Raw genomic sequence first — 20291 nt, forward strand, 5'->3', positions numbered from 1 at the left:
ATCACACACGTTCATCATATTAACCTGAAACCTCTGAGTGCTGACAGACCACCTGTATGAAACATATGCTGAGTTTCAGTGGAGATCCAGAGCAGCAGATCTCAGAGGAGACAGAAACAAAGAAGCATGATTAACATGCAGTTTCTTCAGGTTCCTCTAGATGATTAATGGACAACATGAGACTTCTGCATGTGTCTTTGTGTTTCCTCGTCACCGACAGCAGGTTATAGTAAGACATTACAATTCTGAAGACACTAGCACCAATCTGACGCGGATTCTCAAACGTATATTCACAAAGGCTACATATGTGCAGTTTGCATGTCATTTGATCATACAGGTGGTCTAATAGAGTCTGGATAACACATTTTATCAAAAAAAAAAAAAAAAATGGTTCTTGATGGCATTTCCAGTGCTTTCTTAGCAAGGCTTTTGTGTGGTTATTAACACTTGTGGAGTAGAGAAATCAAATTAATCAGAAAGTGGAACTAAAAAGGATAATACTGTTCAAAACGTATTATTCTTTTCAGTTCCAGTTTCTAAATCTTTTGACCTCTACACTCCACAAGTGTTGCTGGTAATGTTTTAGAAATCTTTAATTGTGTCTCCTGCTGCCGTGAGATTCCTGGCACGATCTGACAGAGAAATGAAGCTGAAGCTGAAGCTGAAGATATGAGTGCAGGTCATGTTTTATCAGAGGCGCTGAATGATGAACAAGCATCACGTTCAGAGGAGCATGAACTGAGCACAGACATTCACTGCCGCGCTGACGCTAATACCACGTTTGACGGACACTGGTAGTTCTGTTTGAGAACGTCTGATGCACACAAGAAAACCTGATTAATCATCGCATTGCTGTTTGTCACATTTTCCTGCCATCTTTCGCAAGAGCATAAAAGCCGTTCTGCTGTTTCCCAATGTGTTAAAACAAGAGCACAACGAGCTGACAGCAGAGCGTTATGAAACCAAAGCCTGAGTTATTCAGATATTGATCCATAAGCATGTCTCCAACTAAAAACATGACATTCAACATCAGAATTATGCCTGTGTTCTTTAAATGTCACATAAACCAATTCCGCCAGTGGAGGTGTTATGTTTTTACATTATAAAATACTCATTCATTGTATCGAATGTGATGAACGCTCATTATGTGCTGGTGTGATGTGAGGACATTTTACTGAAATGTCAAAGAATTAATATTCATCTCAGAAGAGGGATTTAGAGACTGTGGTCTGTGCATACAGAAGTACATGTGACATTTCCTTATGGATGGAAATCATCAAATACAATGCATATAATTCATGCAAACACAGATCTCTGTTTCAGATGATTTGCTTGCATGCATAAAGCTACGTTTGACATTTAGATGCTTAAATATTAAATCATTTTTTTACAATTTGAGTCACCAAACAGACCTGCAAATCATCAAAAGGTGTTCCTGAACATATTCTTTTTTTTCAGGATCAAAAAACAGATCAATGTTTTCAAATCAAGCATTGCAGAGTTACACTTTTTATGAGAACTGATCGTGTCTTTTTCATAGTGAGAAAGCATTAAAAATGATTTTAACATATTCACTGAAATTGGGATAACTTGCCATAATACGGTCATGATACTAAAACACTCAATGAGTCGCACTGCGAAACACCTGAACAGAATGACAACAATCCTGCCTGACATTTCCAGCGTTTAGTGAGCCAGTAATCAGGTGATTTGAGTCTGAAACACAAGCTAATGAGATGGACAAGCTTTAGCTGGTACACATCTAATAGGACACATGGCATTAGAAATGCTGGTGGTATTACGATCACCTGAGTGTGTGATAGAGACAGAGCGCCTGTAATTATGATGCCTAATATAGTCAGCTGTTATCTGTAATACATGATCTGGATGCAGTTCAAGGGTGAAGGACAGAGATGAGACTGTTAAACATTTTACCACGTTTTGTATATTAGATCAGAAAGGGTGCATAGTTTACCCTTTAGTACTTTTAATGAACTGAGAACTCACATCCTGAATAATAGCACTGTGGTACATTTTACTGGAGACACGAGACTAAACAGACTGCATAAAGAAATGTCATGCTGCATTTGATTCAAACTGTCTTTATTCATAATTATTTCTTGAATTTATGTGCATTTCTTTAATATAAAGTACATATAAATGTATGACAAAACAAGAGGCACTTTGAAACCCAATGAAATGTCACATTACAACAATATTTAAAGAGATCAGACATAGGAACAATAAATCTGAACCATATTTCTATCTTATATGTATCATGCATTTGTCTTACTCGCAGAGGACCGCAACAAAATTTGACTTTTAAATGCCAGGTCTGATGTTTTCAAATGTGACCAGAATAATGATTTAAATTTGGCAAATTATCTCTGTAACTATTAATTGATTTATAAACATGTCAGTAACTTAAATAGAATATATATTGTATTATGCTCTGTGTTCATCAGGAACATTTCTGCAACTGCTTTCTCAGGTCAGGACATTTTCTTCAGCTGCACATCATTGTTGTAGTAAAACTAGTTATTTTAACACATAACATTTAAATAAAAAGAGCAGCCGCTGAAATGTTTACATCACATTACACATGGTTTCCCTCCTCAAGTGTTTGAATCATGTTTTCTGAGCTATTGTAAGAAACATCATCTCTGATAGCCGCAAAACACCCTTCACAGATCAGCCAACAGAGACTGAGATAAGCCAGAGAGAACTGATGTGTGTGTGTGTGTGTGTCAGAGAGAGAGAGGGAGAGAGAGAGACATGCGCATGATACACTCACAGTAAAAACAGGAGGTGGAGAGGGAAGAGAGAAGGATAGACTCCTGCATTAATCCACTACCAGACTGTCCCTCGCTCACCGCTCTTCAGACGCAGACGGTTTTCGGAGCAGTCGTGTCCCGGTCCAGGTAGATGTGTTCCCCAGCGCCGGCTGATAACAGTGGCTCAGAGCAGCAACTAATTCAGCGTGAAACTGCCGCCAGAGCCTGACGGATTGATCACTGCTGGAGGAGACGAGGAAGAAACCGTTGGAAAGGAGCTGATCCCCGGGAGATGTGCAAGGCGTGCCAGTTTCCCTCCAGCAGCAAGAGAGAGAGAGAGAGAGAGAGAGAGAGAGAGAGTGTGCAGTCCCTCTGATTCTCCACATGATGCTGCTGGCGGAGAACAGATCCGCTCTCTCTCGCTCTCTCTCGCTCTCGCAGCTTCCAGACAGCGCTGGGATCGATTTAGGTCAGCTTGTCTGGGCAGCTCTCTCCCTGATTCTCCCGCTGGAAGCAGGACTCCGGGAATGTATTATCCAGTTACAGGACGATCGCATGATCGGATGGGTCCGGCTGGCAGAGGCCTGTGGTCAAAGCCTAATATCTGAAGCAGAAATGCTATCCGAGTCCATCGCCATAATCCAGTGCCACACAGACCATAGACAATGCTTTCCCTCCTTCAAGAACGTTTGTTCCTCTTGGATCTGCTGCAAGCACACAAACTATTTGGGGAAATGGTGTATTCCTCATGGAAAGCAAGGGTATAGATCCTGCCTCCAAACTTCCCAGGCATGTTCAGGTTCTCCGCAGAAAGCCTTCCAAGCGAGACTTGAAGAAGGAATAGTTTGGGAGAGACAAGACAAGAGAGCCGTCCCACTCCCTCCCTCCTAAAAACAGAAGCGAGTGCAGTGTGTTTGTGTGTGTGTGTGTGCAGCGGCTGCCGCAGTGCGTCTGAGGGGAGAGAGGAGCGAAACACGATCAGTCCGACTCTGCCCAGAGACACCCGTACAAACCAGAGCGGCAGCAGCCGAATCATCACGGATCAGATGACACATCTCCCATCGCTCGCCGTCCTGCCAGACACGGAGAACGACAGGACAGGGAATCCCTCACGTCTGGTCCGGTCTGGTCCGGTCCTGACTCTCTAAAGTGGCATGTGCGCCAGGCTTCGGGCTTCTGATAGCTCTGACATCTATAGGGAGACTCTGCATATTTCTTGCAATCAGTGGCAAAGGTTGCACGTTCAGTTCACCGATGATTAGCTCCAACACTCTTTACCTAAAAGAAGGGGAAAATGAATATCAGAAACAGTCTAGTCACACATATAGGCCATCAACACTATGGTCAGATTTTTAAAAGACAACTGGTTAGCCACAGATTACTCTCACAACACTGCCTTTACTCTTTCTAGTCTGATCTATAAAACACCTTTTGTGCTTTTCCATTGTGCAACAAACCATAGAAGGCATCCTCTCTCTACCTGCTGTAAAACAATGCTCAAAAACCCAAGCTAAACCTCACAGCATCCAGATTCTCTGAAACACACACACTTTCATGAGGTCAAGAGCAGTCCAGGAGACCCCGAGGTCACTTCTGAGGAGCTGTATGTAATTGACATGTATGACTCTGTAATTGACCAAAAAACCTTCCTTGTCTGGACAATACCCCCCCCCCCCCCCCCCCCCCCCCCCCTAACAACACCGCTCTCAGTTTCACACTCAATATAATGAACAGAATTGTGAGTTTCTTATATACCATCACACTTCCCATGCACACAGGAGAGCTGTGAAGCAACATTCAGTGCTCATCAGTATTTTATAGACCTTGCTCAATGGCAGTTTCAGTTCCTGCACTATTACAAAATTCTAGTTTGGTGTTTCATATTATTATACTGTATATATTATCAGCATATGTGGATTAAATAGACAGCACTGAAGGTGTTCGTCTATTGAAGAACCAGAACTATACCGTAATCAAGCTGTCACTGAATCTCTAGATATATCAAACACACAGTGAACACTTACAAAATAAGCTTTGGGAAAACATCACTGTACCTCCGTGGTGAAGGATCTCCCTGCCCTTCCCGAACCGCCAAGTCTCTAAATTACGAGCTGCTTCGAATGAAACCATCTGCTGAATTAACGTAAATGTATACACCGTTTCTTACAGAAGTCAGAAGTGTTGTCTACTCTCACACTAGTTGTGTTGAAGACATATTCTCCAGTTATTGTCCGTCGCCATGATCAAGCTCACATACTGTCAGATGAGACAGGTGTACATAACAATAGATTTAAAAGAAAACTTCTGCTATGAGAAGAGGAAGAACAGAAAGATGGCGTTAGCTTCAGAATTTCATTTCTGCTTTTGAATGCATGGCAAACACATCTGCCCCAGTTTCCAAACACAATAACAAAACATGATGGCCAGACGATGAGCTTTTTGCATACACATTTCCTTAACATTCATGTTAAATACAAAGGCAAATTGAGGCAGTAAATTGAGAGCAGATGGATTACGAAGCCCTCTCCTTCAGTAACAAACATACTTTAACCCTTATTTCTCCATTTCAGTCTCTCGTCTGCACATTAGGTGTGAAGAGCTTCACGTTTGCCTGTAATTGGTGTTGAGTCACTTTGTCGTTTCACTGGAAAATGTGTCAATTCACAGGCTCCACTTTTACACTTCCAGATATCTATTGATATTTTGTTTCATTTTTTCTGGAAATAAGAGCAAAAAAAAATTCTGTTTTCTGTGCAGTTAAAATTACATTTTATTCCACGGTGGAAAGTGTAACAAAATGCTTGTTTCATTTAGTTTTTTCTTACACTTCTTTCTAATTGTATTGTCTTTAGGGTGTTTATAACTTGGTCTTACATTGAACAGAATTACATCCTTCATGTGTCAGTGTCCGGTGGTGGACACAAAACCACAGAACCTAAGCCTTTAGCCTCTGATTGCAGCATCACATATGCTGGATCAAGTGTGTCTGTAACCCGTGTCACACGCGTGCATTAGTGAGCTCAAGACAAGGGCTTTGTCGGGACACCTGCCACCTTCTTCTGTCCCTGTTCAGGGAACAGGAAGCTGTGGTGTATATGGACGTAAACCACTGGGGACTCCTCCAGGAGACAGCCAAACATCTCTCCAATGGGTTCAGGACCGAGGCACTGTGTGTGTGTGTGTGTGTGTGTGTGTGTGTGCGTGTGTGTGTGTGTGTGTGTGCGTGCTTGTAATTCACACGGCCCTCAGGATTCTAGCTGCCTTACTAAATCCTCTCAATCAACAGGTAATAGGGATTTTTTTTTTTTTTTTTTTTTTTTACTATTAATGCTTTAAAGGCTTTTAAAATGATGTTATATTTAAGGACAAGACAGCCAGCTTTCTGCATAGGCCTATAAAAAGACCAACATCTAATCTAATCTTTGTCTGTCTCACTTCCATCTAACCTTGGCGCCGACAGATGTTCCCCTTGCTGAACTTTTAAAATCAAAGTTTGACAACAAAAGTCTGGTCAGTGCATGCTGGGGTCTGTGTTTAAATGATTAACCAGGCATCAGCAGACAGCTGCTCGGCCGATAAGATAAGATGTGTCTGAAGCAGCTGATCAAATACACTTTGCATGATATGATGATCAATATCTTCATTATAGCGCAGCAGATGTGCTGTTTCTTGTCAGTGCGTGACACAGATTTATGTACATGTGTGACCTACATATACGCAAGGTGTCTGTGTCTAAACAGAGAAGCACCAGACCTCGCTGTGCACACATGAACTCTGCATGTGTTCTCAGAGCAGATCAATTATTCATCACTGATCATTAGATGTGTGGGCTGTGCAATGCAGAACTGTAGAATGAAGGGAAATAACTTGACATTACATGTCAAGCAATGGCAGTAATGGCCTGTAGTCTATACTTCATCTAAAACAGCATTTTCTGATGTCTGCACGCAGTTTTTATGACCTTGAACTACATGTTTGTATTTGTATTTATACTTTTAAGTAGCATGCATTATAGCTAAAACCAGAATTCCAGTTTCAGAACAGAAAAATATACACTTGAAAATGTAATTAAATGTATAAGCCTGTATATCATTGCTAATGTATTCTCGATGGTTTTTTTTTTTTTTTTTAATGAATGGCTAAGTTTACATATGTGCATTTGTTTTGATAAAAAAAAAACGTTTCAAATACTTGAACTATTTTATTCTAGAATACAATTCTATAAATATGCACAAATGCAGCCAATGAATCCGATCGTATAGTACACATACAGTGTTGTTGGTTTGTGTCCTGCACCTGCTGCTTTGACATTTGCACGCGCAACACCAGTCATAAAGTAATGCAAGTTACACCCCACGCGTGTACATATAACGTGCTTTATAATCACTGTTTACACAGGTCCATTATTACTTATAGGTGCGCTTTATTACATTTTAATCAAAAATAATGTTTTGAAAAGCTGCACAGAACTGACAAATAAATATTTCACACCGAGAAATAACAAAACACATCTAAATACATGTAACTGTGCGTGATGTAACTGTCATGTATCAGAGAAGCGTGTCTTGTATTAGTCTTCTGATGTGTGTCGCGTCGTGTCACGGCTCCTGAGAGGATCTGAACAATTCATATTCAATTCATATTCTACTCACGAGTCCCGACCCATGAACACAAACCGCAATGACGCTTTCAGTCGCATTATTTCGCTGATGGACAGTCAAGTGAGGAGCGTGACATTATTCCAAAGATCTCACGCTTGAGCTCATGTTTTGGGTAAACAATAACAAGGATGTAAGCAAACCGTTGAGAAAGATCTGTCGGTTGGTCGTTATGTCATTCTTAAACAAATATAGATTCTGATGCATTAACAGCAGGCGAGCTGCGCTTGGCTGCACTCTGCCATCTAGCGTCACTGCCGTCCAGTGTGTCCTCGGCGGGTGTGGACCAGGGGCAGGGCTCTGTTCGGGTCCCGGTCAAAACATGCACCGGTGTCTATGAAGCACTGGCGTACGGGCAGCAGGGGTAAGAGGTGACGTACGACACAAACTTGTTCCAGCGCCTTCAGCGCCTTAAAGATCTCTCAGAATCTGGAGAGCTCTGCTAGCCTCGAACTCTGCTGCTGTTGCGTCTTCTGATTGGGGCGTGCGCTCTGTGACGAAGGACCGCCCAGCTGCTCAGAGGCCCCGCCCTCTCCCGAACCAGCCAAAACAACGCGCATAGCCTGAACTCACTCACTCACACTGAGCCTCGATCCTGCCACTGTTCACCGACACAGCCCTGAGCACGAGACATGAGCGAGAGCTTGATGGAAGATATTGATTAATATAGCCTACACAGAAAGTCCATTTAAAGCTTTCCATTATTCATGGGCAGGATTCTTTTATTCATTTTGATGTATTGGCTATTTCATGTTGTTTTGTTTCTTTACATCTATAAGTGCATGTCAGAATGCAGTCTGTTATGAACATATCCAGATTTGTTTTCTAACTTAAAAGCAGAGTGTGTTTTTATTTCTAAGGATTAAAAGATCACGCCTCCCTTAACGACATGCAAAAATAAAATAAAAATACACATCAGCGTGTTTCATTAAAACTAAGTTTGTCGTGTACACTGGAATGAGGTCAGACCCAAAGCTCCTCATTGCACGCGCTGATGATTATTAGATTCCTTTTTGCGCCAATGAAAAGAGAGTGGGCGTGTTTTTGGCTCGGGGAAGGGTAGAGACAGCAGCTCATTGGCCGGCCGCCGTCGCTATTATACCATTGGAAACGGATAAAACTGCATGAAGCAGAATAGAAGTCTGTTGAAACTTACAGACTGTTTTCAAGAGACGAACACTTGTGCTAGCATCACATCCCGGTTTTCCCGCATGGTTTGAACTGGGAAGGATATGCAGAAGGAGTCAGATATCTTCCGAAACTCGAACAGAATACACACTAACACTGAGCCCTCGCACCACTGCGCTCATATACAAACTTTCAACTGCTCTTCGACTGTTACAGCATTATTACTGGATGCACGGACACTGTGGACATCGGACACTGTATCAGCTCCGTGAACGGTGTGATGAAGCCACGCCACGGCACTAAGCACGACTGAAGCGTGTGGTGCACCAGCTCTCCTCAGGACTACTATCAGACTGAGTTTTCTTTAGCGACACGGTGGACTTGAGAGCGCACAGAGGCTCTCTCTCACACACACACACACACACACACACACACACAGACTGGTGTAGCAATGGTCCAGAAAACAAGCAGCACGGTGTTTGCTGGGGACTCGTCCGATTCCGGCGCGCTGGATCTGGACATGGCTTCTTCCCCGACCCCCGGCTCCACGGCATCCGGGGGTGACAAGCTTGACCCCGGCTGGTGCAAAACCCCCAGCGGTCACATCAAGAGACCGATGAACGCGTTCATGGTGTGGTCGCAAATCGAGAGGCGCAAGATCATGGAGCAGTCACCGGACATGCACAACGCGGAGATCTCCAAGAGACTCGGCAAGCGCTGGAAGCTCCTCAAAGACAGCGACAAGATCCCGTTCATCCGAGAGGCGGAGCGCCTGCGGCTCAAGCACATGGCAGACTACCCCGACTACAAGTACCGGCCGAGAAAAAAGGTGAAGTCGAGCGGCTCCAAACCGAGCGAGAAGGGAGAGAAGCTCAGCTGCGCCAGTACCGGCTCGAAACCTGCCTCGAAGAAGAGCGGGAGCTCCAGGTCCACGAGCAAGCCGCACAGAATAGTGTTGGGCAGTGCCAAGGCAGCGTTCGCCGAACAGGGACCGGCAGATCACCACTCTCTCTACAAATCCAAGTCCGCGTCGGCTTCCAAGCAGATTCCCGACAAGAAGGCGAAGCGGGTGTACGTTTACGGAGGCAGCAGCAGCATAAGCCCGTCTTCAGCAGCCGTGCCCGGCAGCCCGACCCTGAGCAGCTCCGTCGAGTCCAGCGACCCGCTGAGTCTGTACGAGGACGGCGCGAGCAGCGGGAAGGAGGGCGCAGATTCCCCCAGCAGCGCGTCCTCGGACCGCCACCGGTACACCACCACGCGGGCGTCTTCTCCCACCCCGTCCGCGTCACACTCCTCCTCCTCATCGCAGTTCTCCTCTTCCTCCGACGAGGAGCTCGACGACGACATGCTGGACGTTAACCCGAGCCCGGGCTTTGACAGCATGTCCATGGGAAGCATCGGCTCGTCGGTGCTGGACAGAGACTTCGACATGCACTTCGAGTCCGGGGCTTCTCATTTCGAGTTCCCCGACTACTGCACGCCGGAGGTGAGCGAGATGATTTCTGGGGACTGGCTGGAGTCCACCATTTCTAACTTGGTGTTCACGGCTCACGTGCTGAACTAGGGGAAGTGGAGGAAACACGCCTGAGGAGGAACACTGAGCAGAAGGGATCACAGACAAGTGTGTTTGTTTGTAAAATAAGCCACCGCGTGAAGGCTCTCGCCCGGCGACGCGCTGAAAAACAACGCTTCGATGCTTCGGTGAAATGCTGACAGGACGGAAAAGTGACGGCGCCCGTGAAACATTTAGTCGCGAGAGGGCCGTGCTCGGCGCGAGACTAGAGGAAGACGTTCACGAGGACTGCTTGAGAAAACTGGAAAACTGTGATTGATTTGCACGTACACGAAGGCGGGCTTTGATCGCCTGTTTAATCATTTTTACTTCGAAAGAGACCTTTATGAACTCTAACCATTCGCCTTGTGGACTTGATTGTTTAAAGAGGTACTGATATTTAGGCTGATTTTCAGCGCGGTGGATTTATTAACAAGGTGGGTTGACAAAAGTCAAGCCGTTTTTTATACAAAGAAAAAGAAAAAAAGAGGAACGCATGTTATCTGTCGTCTCTTGTGTAGAGCTTTCTGTCGAACGGTTAAACTAGCGTTAGGATGAGTTACATGGATAGATGGCGCTATGTTTGATTTACTTCTCGCAGGAATAAAGATCACCAGCTGTTTTCATTCTTATCTTCAGGATTCAAACACAAACTCAAACCTGTGCTGAACTTTATATACTACTCTCTACAATTCAGGACCAAACGCCTAAGTTCCCGAAGCTGTTTAAAAACTGTTAATTTGGTCATGGCTGTTCTTTTCTGTTCTTCAGATGCCATGTTTATGTGGATGTATTTATATTGAAACAGTTCGTCTTATTTTTGTGTTCTTGTGAGAACCCGCATCTGTCTCCTTCTCCGAAGAAGGGCTAGAGTTTCACCTTTGTTTTTATATTTAAATGTAGACTTTTGACACTTACAGAGAGGAAACGTTTGATTATTTTCTCAGTGTATTTTTGTACAAATATATAAAGGGGGGTGTCGATCGGTGTTTTGGATTTTCTAATTTGAAGAGCCAGGTGGGTCTGAACCGACCTCCTGTGTCATGTTTACAGTCTCAATCTGCAGGCGTCTCACACACACACACACACACACACACACACACGAGAACAAGACACAACACAGTTCAAGCCAACATGTGCTTCGTTTTTACATTTTGTCTGATCGTGCCGAATTAAACCGATTGTAGCTTTAAACGAGCGATTTTCTTGACGTTTTATATCTTGAGAAACCACTGGATGGAAAATCGTGACACATTTGAGTTTCGCGACGATTATGAACTGCGTTCCTCATTGTATTTGAATATTTAATCTTTTCTACTTGATTGTTTTAGTATCTTAAGGCATGGTGAATAGATTTGTATTTCCGATTCAGGTTTATATCTGTTGTGTACAAAAAAATAATACAAAAAAAAAAAAATCATCTTTGTACAGCTGTATCATAGGCTCAAATATTGTGTGTTTATGTAGGCTGTGTTGTTGCGTTTTATCTCGACAGGCACTATCTTTATACATCCTTACTTAGCCTTTTCTTAATTTCAAGATGCTTGTTAAGGATTTTTATATACAGTTGAAATATATTAACTTTATTTTCTTCCATTCTGTGCAATATGCTGTGTAGAAATCTTGTTTTGTCTAATCATGCCAACACATGCCAGCTTATCGTGTCAAGTCCCTGCCTGTCAGATTGTTATATGCTCCTGTACAGAACTTTTTCATAAAGGAAATAAACTCAGCTGGAACTGAACCCTAAACACTGCCGTTGACTCACTTTCACATTTGCATAAGTGGGCGTGTCTCTCTGCTCCAGTTGGACCGTCTGTCTTGTCTGTTTGGGCTTGCAAAGCACACATTACTAGATTTTTTATTTTATTTTTTAATGCTCACGTAGCAGCAGCTGTGCGTTGCTTACTGTAAGTGGCTTTTATATCTGAGCTAGTTTCTAAGTGTCTGCAGGTCAATGTACAAAAAGCCTCATGGTGACAGTCATTTATTGTGCGTGTGCCAGGTCACTGGAGTTCACATGCTCCTTAATTATGAATGCACACAGGCTCATCTCTCCAGAACACACTGAAAGCTGATCCATGTGGCTTGATGCACTCAGTGACTGGCTGTCTGGCAGACTCTCCTCCCCTTCCCCAGACAGTCTGGGCTCTCAGAGAGGGGGATGGGCTGCTGTCGGCCGCCAGAGACAACCATTGAATGATATTTCTCCTATAATGCCAGAAAACAGCAACCATGTGCACTGTGCGGTATATGTGACTACAGTTAAGAATGCATATAAACAACCCATGTGGCAGTAGAAGTGCATGTGCTCAAAAGAAGCTTAGCTGTTGTTGCACGCCCAGTAGAATATTGTGTAGTGTAGGAGTCTCCAGGCTCAGCAGGGCTCTCGGGTCAGATCTGCTCTCAGAGGGAGGGGTGTCAGACGAGAAGTGGAGAGAAACCTGGCTGTGTCTGAGGACTGCAGTCAAAGAAAGCTTAGATATTAGATTGTAAGTACCCTTGGATCGGTTTCGCGTGGGTGCAGTCAGTGTCTTGTAGGCAGCACATTACATTATTGTTTCCTCCATAAAAAAAAATAAAAAAAAATAAAAAAGGTTTATCTTTCATAAGACACGTCTGGGAGCAACTTGAGTGTTAAAGAAGACTAGCACAAGTTTCTCCATTTTGTCTGCCTTACACAATCACAGCAGAGCTGGGCTCATGTTTATATCTTTCATGATGTGTAGCCAAATCCAGTCCTAAAATATGAGTGTAAGCAGTGCTGCACTAAAGGCAGAATAGATCTGATCATGTTGATGAAGGTCACGTGCACTGTACAGTTATTACATTGGGATTTTAGTGTTTTTTAGTCAATAGTATCTGGGATTAGAAAGTAAAAGTGAACATTAATCAGGAAAATAAAAAAAAATGGCCTAATTTATACAATTATATTGAACTTGAATTTTAATACTTTATCTCCAAAAATAAACCAGATTGATTTTGTATGTCCAGTAGTCAATATAATTTTATTATTATATACATTTTGCTTTTGTTTTGCATACAGTTTGATACTGAATGTGTTTACTGTAATAATTCAAATGGCCTACAATTACCTTTAATTCAAATACAGGGACGTCCTGATCTAAAACTGCACTCGGTAAAACACGGGACACTCAAATGTTTCAATGTAAAAGAGTTTCTCTCTACCAATCCCATCCCTTTGAAACAGAGTAAACAGTTTGTTACTGTGGTGTATCTGAGGTGTACACTGTTAAGGTTCAGTCATGAAGAGCTGATGAACAGCACTGAGGATGAATGTGAGAGGACGTCTTTCTATCATCTCACCCACGGCGTGTGTCCTCTGAGGCTCATGTACGCTGTGAAATGTGAAATTAATGCATGAAATACCATGCTTTTGTAAACAACACTATCAATTTAAAAAAAGTGCAAAAACTATGATTTTAAAAAAAAACAAACATTTACATTTATTTTTAGTTATCTATGCTATTGGTAGAATAAAATGTAAAGATACGTGTGAATAAGTGATTCATGGTAAATGAGATGTTTCATTGTGTTTAAATGGTGTAAGCCAATATATTTTCAGTATCTTTAAGTTTTAATACAATCCTAAAAATAAAGGTGCCATAGAAGAACCTTTTTGTCTCAAATGAATTCATAAAGAACCTTTAACATCTGAAAAACCTAAGAATGATATATTATGAGTGGTCAGTTTGTTAGCATTGTAAACATGACACTGAATGAGCAGTGTTTCCTAGAAATGCATGTTGTCGTCACTGTTACACAGCACTGTCTGTGTACTATTAGTTTGATTCTGCTGTCATCGCAAGAGATGGTGTGTATCTGAAGGCTCACACATTTACTGTACACATTTGGTGTGAGTAATGTAAATGCTAATTAGAGACTTTCAGATCTTATCTTCAATTTATTCTTACTGCAATATTAAATATTAACGTCATAAAATAATTTACATTTTGAAATTGCATAAATGTGTTACTGTTTCATTTCATTGCATTCAATGACACAGTACAATAAAATGGGCAGCATCTGCAACTAAATTATGGTAGACATTTTTTTAGAATGACATTATGTTTAGGAGTCTTTTTTTTTGAGAGAGAGACTCATGACAAATGTTTAATCAAAATCTGTTGCACTTGCATAAAGAAGAGTTACTTAAAATACCTTAAAGATCTCATCTGAACCCAAACCAAGCATCGTTCCGAGCAGAATGGACTACTAATATTAAGTAGAGGTTTTTACACTTTTATATTTCACTTAAATAACTAACTGAATATGAACATCAGTAAATATACTTAATATTATCAGTTAAGCGTACTAGTTTCTCAGTGTTGAGCTTACTGAATTTTCATGGCACCTGCATGTGAATTAAAATGCTTTACTAAAAACACTTGTCTAAATCTTTATAACTTTGCTGTGTTTTATTTAATCTAAATTTCCGTCGGCCCTCAGTGCAGAACACAAGACTCAGGGCCAGGGGCGTGGCTGGATCCAGCTGTAGGGGGCGGAGATGGGCATGTAAGGTGGGAGGAGTTGGATCTGGGTCTGACCACGCCCCCTGGATCTTGTGTTCTGCACTGCTTACCTCGTTCATCTCTCAAACACTTCAGCATGATGATGAGTTCCTCTCCACTCACAGGTGTCCTACAGGTGTGCTTGATCACATGTTCAACTAACTATATTTTGGGGAGTTTCTGTGTATTAATGATTTGTGATTAATTTGATCATTATTTGATAATAGATTATATTTGAGTGAACTGTAGCCTATTTAAAATTATTTCTCTAACATGCCACCAAGTGTAGTAAAAGGCATTGCTTGACATTAAAATATATAAAATATAATAAATAGAAGCTATATAGCCTATTAATTGCAGTAACGTACATCGCCAAGTTTAAATTTAATATGTGTCTATATACTCTTGCTTAGGGTGAATTCAGGGAAATTTGGAGACTTTTTGTTAATGAGATAACTGGAATCAGGCATAGATAGATAGATAGATAGATAGATAGATAGATAGATAGATAGATAGATAGATAGATAGATAGATAGATAGATAGATAGATAACATCCTCAGGCCATTTAACTCACTCTAACTTATCCAACACATTTCAGAGAAATAACTCTTACTACAGCTAATTACTGAAGCTAAGAACAAAAATGTTACAATACAGGCTAATTGTAGCTTATAGTTAACTCAATGGAATGCAATGATTTACATCGATTTACCTGACACAAATTTTTAAGTAGTTTTTTGAGTAAATTCAGTGTTTCCTGAAGAGCCACGACCAACACGAAGACTACATATTTTATTCGGTAGCGACTTCGTACAATTTAGGGGCGGGGTTAGGGTGGTCCTTCGTACAAATTCCTACGATTTTTTTTAATTTAATTATTTATTTCACCTTTTTTCATTATTTTTCACAAATCGTACAAGTTGCAGGAGTTCATAGGCTACAAATTATGCACATAGTACAATATGTAGGAAGTGCCGTGAGATCGGGTTGGAGGGAGCGTGTTTGTACCGTGGAGAGCAAAACTATTCTCATAATTAACCGATTTCTGAGTTACTCCACTAAGTTGCTCTCTTTGTTGTTATTTAGTTGCATGCAGAGGGCGGGAACTCGAACTGAAATGAACAAGGCGCGGCCAAGAGCCCCTTCCTTCACACGTGTAGACAAAGGGACCCATCAACACAACCCTAATATGCAGGGAAAAGTTTTCCCGTGCGCGCGACTCCACGCCAGGACCTCGCGAGGCGCCCAGGTGAGGTGTTGGCACGCGCTCATTACGCTTGTTTCGCGCTCCAGTCGGTTTCGTCTGTGGATTTTATCTTGAAAAGTTGTCCAGGAGTTGTGCGTCAGCTCGCAAAGTTGAGCACAAAGCCGGAGGAGCGCTCCTTTGTTCAGCGCGCGACTACAGATGCTCAAACTATTGATGAAGACGAAATATGAAGAAAGTGTGGATGGCAGAAAAACGAGAGGATGTATTTCGGAGAAACAAGAGCTTGAGAGTTATTTTACACTTTTGGCTCATGTGGGACTAAGGATGACGCAGGAAGACAAAGCTGTCAAAAGTTGATTGGTGAAGGAAGTTGATCGAAAATTACCCTCGCAAAGTATTTCCCATTTAATATTAAACGAAAGCCGAGTTTGTTTCAGGAGAAGCTCCAGGCATTGATCTGTTTAATCTCCCGGATAATGCAGTAATTAATAGCGAGGCTGATATCTCCAATTATCTGAGTATGAAGACATACTGAATATTTCAGCACACTTTTGCTTTTATGACTTCTTATTAAATCGTTCAGTATTAGATCCGATGCTTTTGGTGCGGTTCGTGATGATTAGAGAGCGTGAGGTGGACGCATGATGATGAGATTGTGTGAAAGAGCAACAGGTTCAGCAGCACTCGCTCTCGGTCTTTGTTCCAGAACTTCGACAGACACCACGAGCTCTTTGTTCCTCAGACACCGAGCACGCAGCACAGATCAGCTCCTTAATTCCTACAACATCGGATCTTCCCTGAACAGGGGGTTTGTGTGCTAGAGAGAGAGAGAGAAAAGTAAAAAAAAATAAGAAAAAAAATAATTGCGATAAATTACCACAGGAAAGGATAGTTAACATGAAATACTTTGAAATACTTGCTTTTAATATTACCTTTATACCAGAGTATATTCAAATAAATTAGACATTTGAAAACAACTGTCAAGCAAATATTTCTGAAGTGATCATTTGCCCTTCAATTTCACATTTTATGTCCTCGTTTTCCTAAAATAAGCGCTAGTCTTTATGTGTGTGTGTGTGTGTGTGTGTGTGTGTGTGTGCATGTATTTGTCCTGTAGCTCTGGAGACCCAAAGTAAGTTTACTTTTGACAAAGTTGTGGTGGATTTTTGTTTTGTTCTCCGTCGTTTGCCTCTACAGTCTAACACATTCGAGAGATGTGCACATGTCAATAATTTAAAATCGGTTTTATATCCAAAGTTTGAGCTATAAGTGCGTTAGGAAAGATTGAGTTTTTTTTACGTATATGTATTGTGTATTTATTTGTTTAATTTCAAATACATCTTGATTAAATTGTTTAATCCCAAAATAATTTCCCAGCTCGAATGATTGTCTCAAACTGCAAGGTGGCCTGTGCTCCAAGATTTGGGGACATATTTATTAAACGCGTCCTTAATAGTGAGGATTTGCATTGTATTTATCTGTGAATGAAGAAAATAAATAAATAAAGAGCAGAGACCTCAGCTGCATTGAATAATGTCTTCGTTGAAGGTAAATGCATGTGTTTTATGTTGCAGGCCAGGACTGTTTTAAACGGACGTCCTCTCAAGGATTTATTTCATTATTTTCTGCTGTGGGATATTACTTTCCTCCGGGATTATTAAACTGGCCATAATGAGAATTATTCTTTTCCACTTCTACAAACAACGGAGAAGCTAAAGGTAAGTGTCCTACATTTAAACCATTATCAATGAAAATATGTGTAGGCTATGCAATTCATAACTTCCCTAAATATGAATATAGAGAGCTATATAAAGATGTGCACCAGGATGTATACGAGTGAGCACGGCATACTGCACGAATGTTTGTTCACATCATGAACTGAAGTTATGAGCGTGGTGATGAGGAGTGACGTGCTTTTCCTCAGTATAATGATGTCATGCAGCGTGTTATCGGTCGGTCAGGCGTGATGGAGAGCTCGAGCTCGTGTGTTTTTCAGCAAGTGTGGAGCTGGACAGCGTCAGGGGCTCGGGGCTGGATCTGATGAAATGAAAGTTTGGGATGAGTGATCCCATCATCTCCCTCTAACCCCGTACCAGAGTCGAGGCTCGAGCGGGCTCACACTGCGCCTCGAGGCTCTCTCCGCTATGATGTCATTCGACTCTGGTATGATGTCATTGGCAGCCAATCAAACGCGAGCGGGAATCATACGAGCCAATGAGAAGCCAGTCGGCCCCGCCCACCTCACGTTCAGTCCATGTTGGAGGTCGCAGCTCTGAAATAAAGTATGAACAGCACACAGAAGTAGAAATGAGCAGAGCATCTCGTGCGTGCTGCAGCTCCAGAGGAGAGAGTTTGAGCAGGAAAAGAGATTCAGAGGATGAGATTTTAAAGATAGGTTTTAAGGTTAACCAAGACAAGGCTTGTATGATTGATTTAATCCACTGGAGACATGAAGTCAAGTGCTCAGAGGATCATTCAATCTACACATGCAATACACCACACATCTTTAGAGGAAATGTTGTATTGTAAAGGCAGAGATGACTTCACAGTTTTCTTCTGTAAAACTAGCAGATTGTTCTCTAACGTGGTCCTTTCATGCACATTATTCAGTAAGCAGATGGATGTCAGTCAGCGGTCCACTCTTTTCTTCTCCGGTTCACAGTCTCTTCTGCATATGAATGTGCTTTGGAAAGCTCCACATTCAGCATTACCAATCGTCCTGACAGCATTCCTTGGTTCTCACAGAGGAATGAAGGCTTAGTTTGAGTTCTCCTGTCTGTCGTCCAGAGATAACCAACAGCTCTGGCCGAACACTACCATGTGTCCAGGATGCTTTACTTACCTTTGTATTCACAATGGTTAAATGCTCCTATTTGATTGTGGGTTTCAGATTTTTTTTATCAGTCATTATTGCTTTTTTATCATGAAAGTAAAAAAAAAAAATATATATATATATATATAGTGTAGTCCAGGAAATACACTATGCATTACCAGGTTTAGATGAAAAGTTAATCAAGTTGAATTTCTACTGACGTGTCTGTTTTTGAGATGAGGCTCGGTCTAACAGTGATTCGTCCGTCTTCACTGAAGCTGTGGGCCGTTACTGCTGAATCCTTTTTAAACAGCACAGAGACAATACGTCTTTTCATCTGACTATTATTTGGAGGAATATGTGAAAAATTTGATTTTTTTTTAGGTCATCAGCTTTCTACCTTATTTCCTCCCAAAAGGGGTGATCTGGGCTCTCAGGCTGTGCTGAAACATGTAAGAAGACAGTGTGTGTGTGTGTGTGTGTGTGGTGTGTGTGGTGTGTGTTTGTGGTCATGTGATGAACTGCACCTCTGCTGGGACACGTGGAGCTTCAGTAGGCCAGTGTTTCTCAAACCACAACACTTTCTCCTTCCTCTCACACACCCAGTTCAGCTCTTGGAGCACAAACCCGTAAACCACACCGCTGTTGACGAAAGCACTGATGCTGTTACACTTATGCGAAAAAAAGTCTGCAATCCTCCACGCATCTTTGGCTGAGCTGAATGCAGAGCGTTATCCTGTCAGTCCTTCCCAGCGCTGTACTGTGCCGAGGGCTCAGGACTCACACCTGGACACTCTGAGGCACAGAAACCATCGCCCGTTCCTCCAGCAGTTCACCAGTCTATTGTTGCACAAGTAATGTACTGGAATCTACGTCTGCCACACCTCAGATGAGTATTTCATCAGAATAAAGCGATGAGCAGTGTCAGACACCAGCTGACCTCAGAGTGACCAGCCTCAGCACTTGCCTCAGATCAGTGGTGTATAGAGGGTTTCATCGGGCGCACGCGCCTGGACCTAAGTTAACTTCCGGTCTGTGATGTGTATATCGGTCTGGCTGCAGTGCCTTCTGCAAACGCAGTTAAAGCCAAGGTGATGAGTTGACTGAAGTTGGGCTCAGGTGGATGTGCTGCGGGGTGTGTTTCCCATACATTTATTTATTTTTGGAGACTCGCCACAATTTTAAAACTGATCGATTTTCAAAAAGGCTTTTGTTGGCAAAATTGAGCAAAAACAAGCCATATCATCTCTAAAATGTAAGTCACTTATTGCTTTACTGAACTTGAATAAAATGATTATTAAATGTGTTCATGCATCTGCAGAAAAACAGTACTCTATGAATTAATTCATATTCATATTCACATTCAATTATATAAATATAAAAAGCATGCAGAATTATTTTTGCTGTTTACAATTTAGAATGCCTGGAATATTGAGATTCAATAGACTAATAAATTAATTAGTGGTGGGCTGTAATCGGCGTTAACGTGCTGCGTTAACGCGAGACTCTTATCGTGCGATAAAAAAAAATATCGCCGTTAATTTATTCTCAAAGTTGAGTTGGGAGCTGGGTCTATACCAAGCAAGCTATGATGACTTTCACCTTGATATTTTATATAACCGACTCG

At 41.9% G+C, this 20291-nt stretch overlaps 2 protein-coding genes and 2 long non-coding RNA genes across 5 annotated transcripts in view; 2 read left to right on the forward strand and 2 right to left on the reverse strand.

Annotated features, from left to right (window-relative positions):
* The window catches only part of LOC113060191 (rap guanine nucleotide exchange factor 5-like), a 469578-nt gene that overhangs the window by 313880 nt on the left and 135407 nt on the right, over positions 1-20291 (reverse strand). The window lies entirely within an intron of this gene.
* Positions 1459-6991, reverse strand: LOC113060195 (uncharacterized). Its single transcript, XR_003278209.1, has 2 exons — positions 4829-6991; positions 1459-4052 (listed from the first exon to the last, which is right to left on the reverse strand). It is a non-coding gene; the product is annotated as an uncharacterized LOC113060195 (long non-coding RNA).
* LOC113060192 (transcription factor SOX-4) lies at positions 7091-11867 on the forward strand. The gene has a single exon (XM_026229089.1). It carries the CDS (start codon positions 9012-9014, stop codon positions 10122-10124), a length of 1113 nt encoding a protein of 370 aa, XP_026084874.1. The 5' UTR covers positions 7091-9011; the 3' UTR covers positions 10125-11867.
* LOC113060193 (uncharacterized) overlaps positions 15642-20291 on the forward strand; it is a 64237-nt gene continuing 59587 nt past the window's right edge. Inside the window, exons 1-2 of one of the 2 annotated variants that reach the window (XR_003278206.1) lie at positions 15642-15894; positions 17427-17570. This is a non-coding gene — a long non-coding RNA (uncharacterized LOC113060193). The remainder of the gene's footprint in view (positions 15895-17426; positions 17571-20291) is intronic. The other variant, XR_003278207.1, reaches the window with a different exon arrangement.

This window comes from Carassius auratus, chromosome 41 (assembly GCF_003368295.1).
Source record: "Carassius auratus strain Wakin chromosome 41, ASM336829v1, whole genome shotgun sequence".
In the NCBI taxonomy this organism is placed as follows: Eukaryota; Metazoa; Chordata; class Actinopteri; order Cypriniformes; family Cyprinidae; genus Carassius; species Carassius auratus.

What these genes read in the sequence shown, in the direction of transcription:
- LOC113060192 (XM_026229089.1), top strand. Translation starts at nt 9,012, where the DNA reads ATGGTCCAGAAAACAAGCAGCACGGTGTTTGCTGGGGACTCGTCCGAT.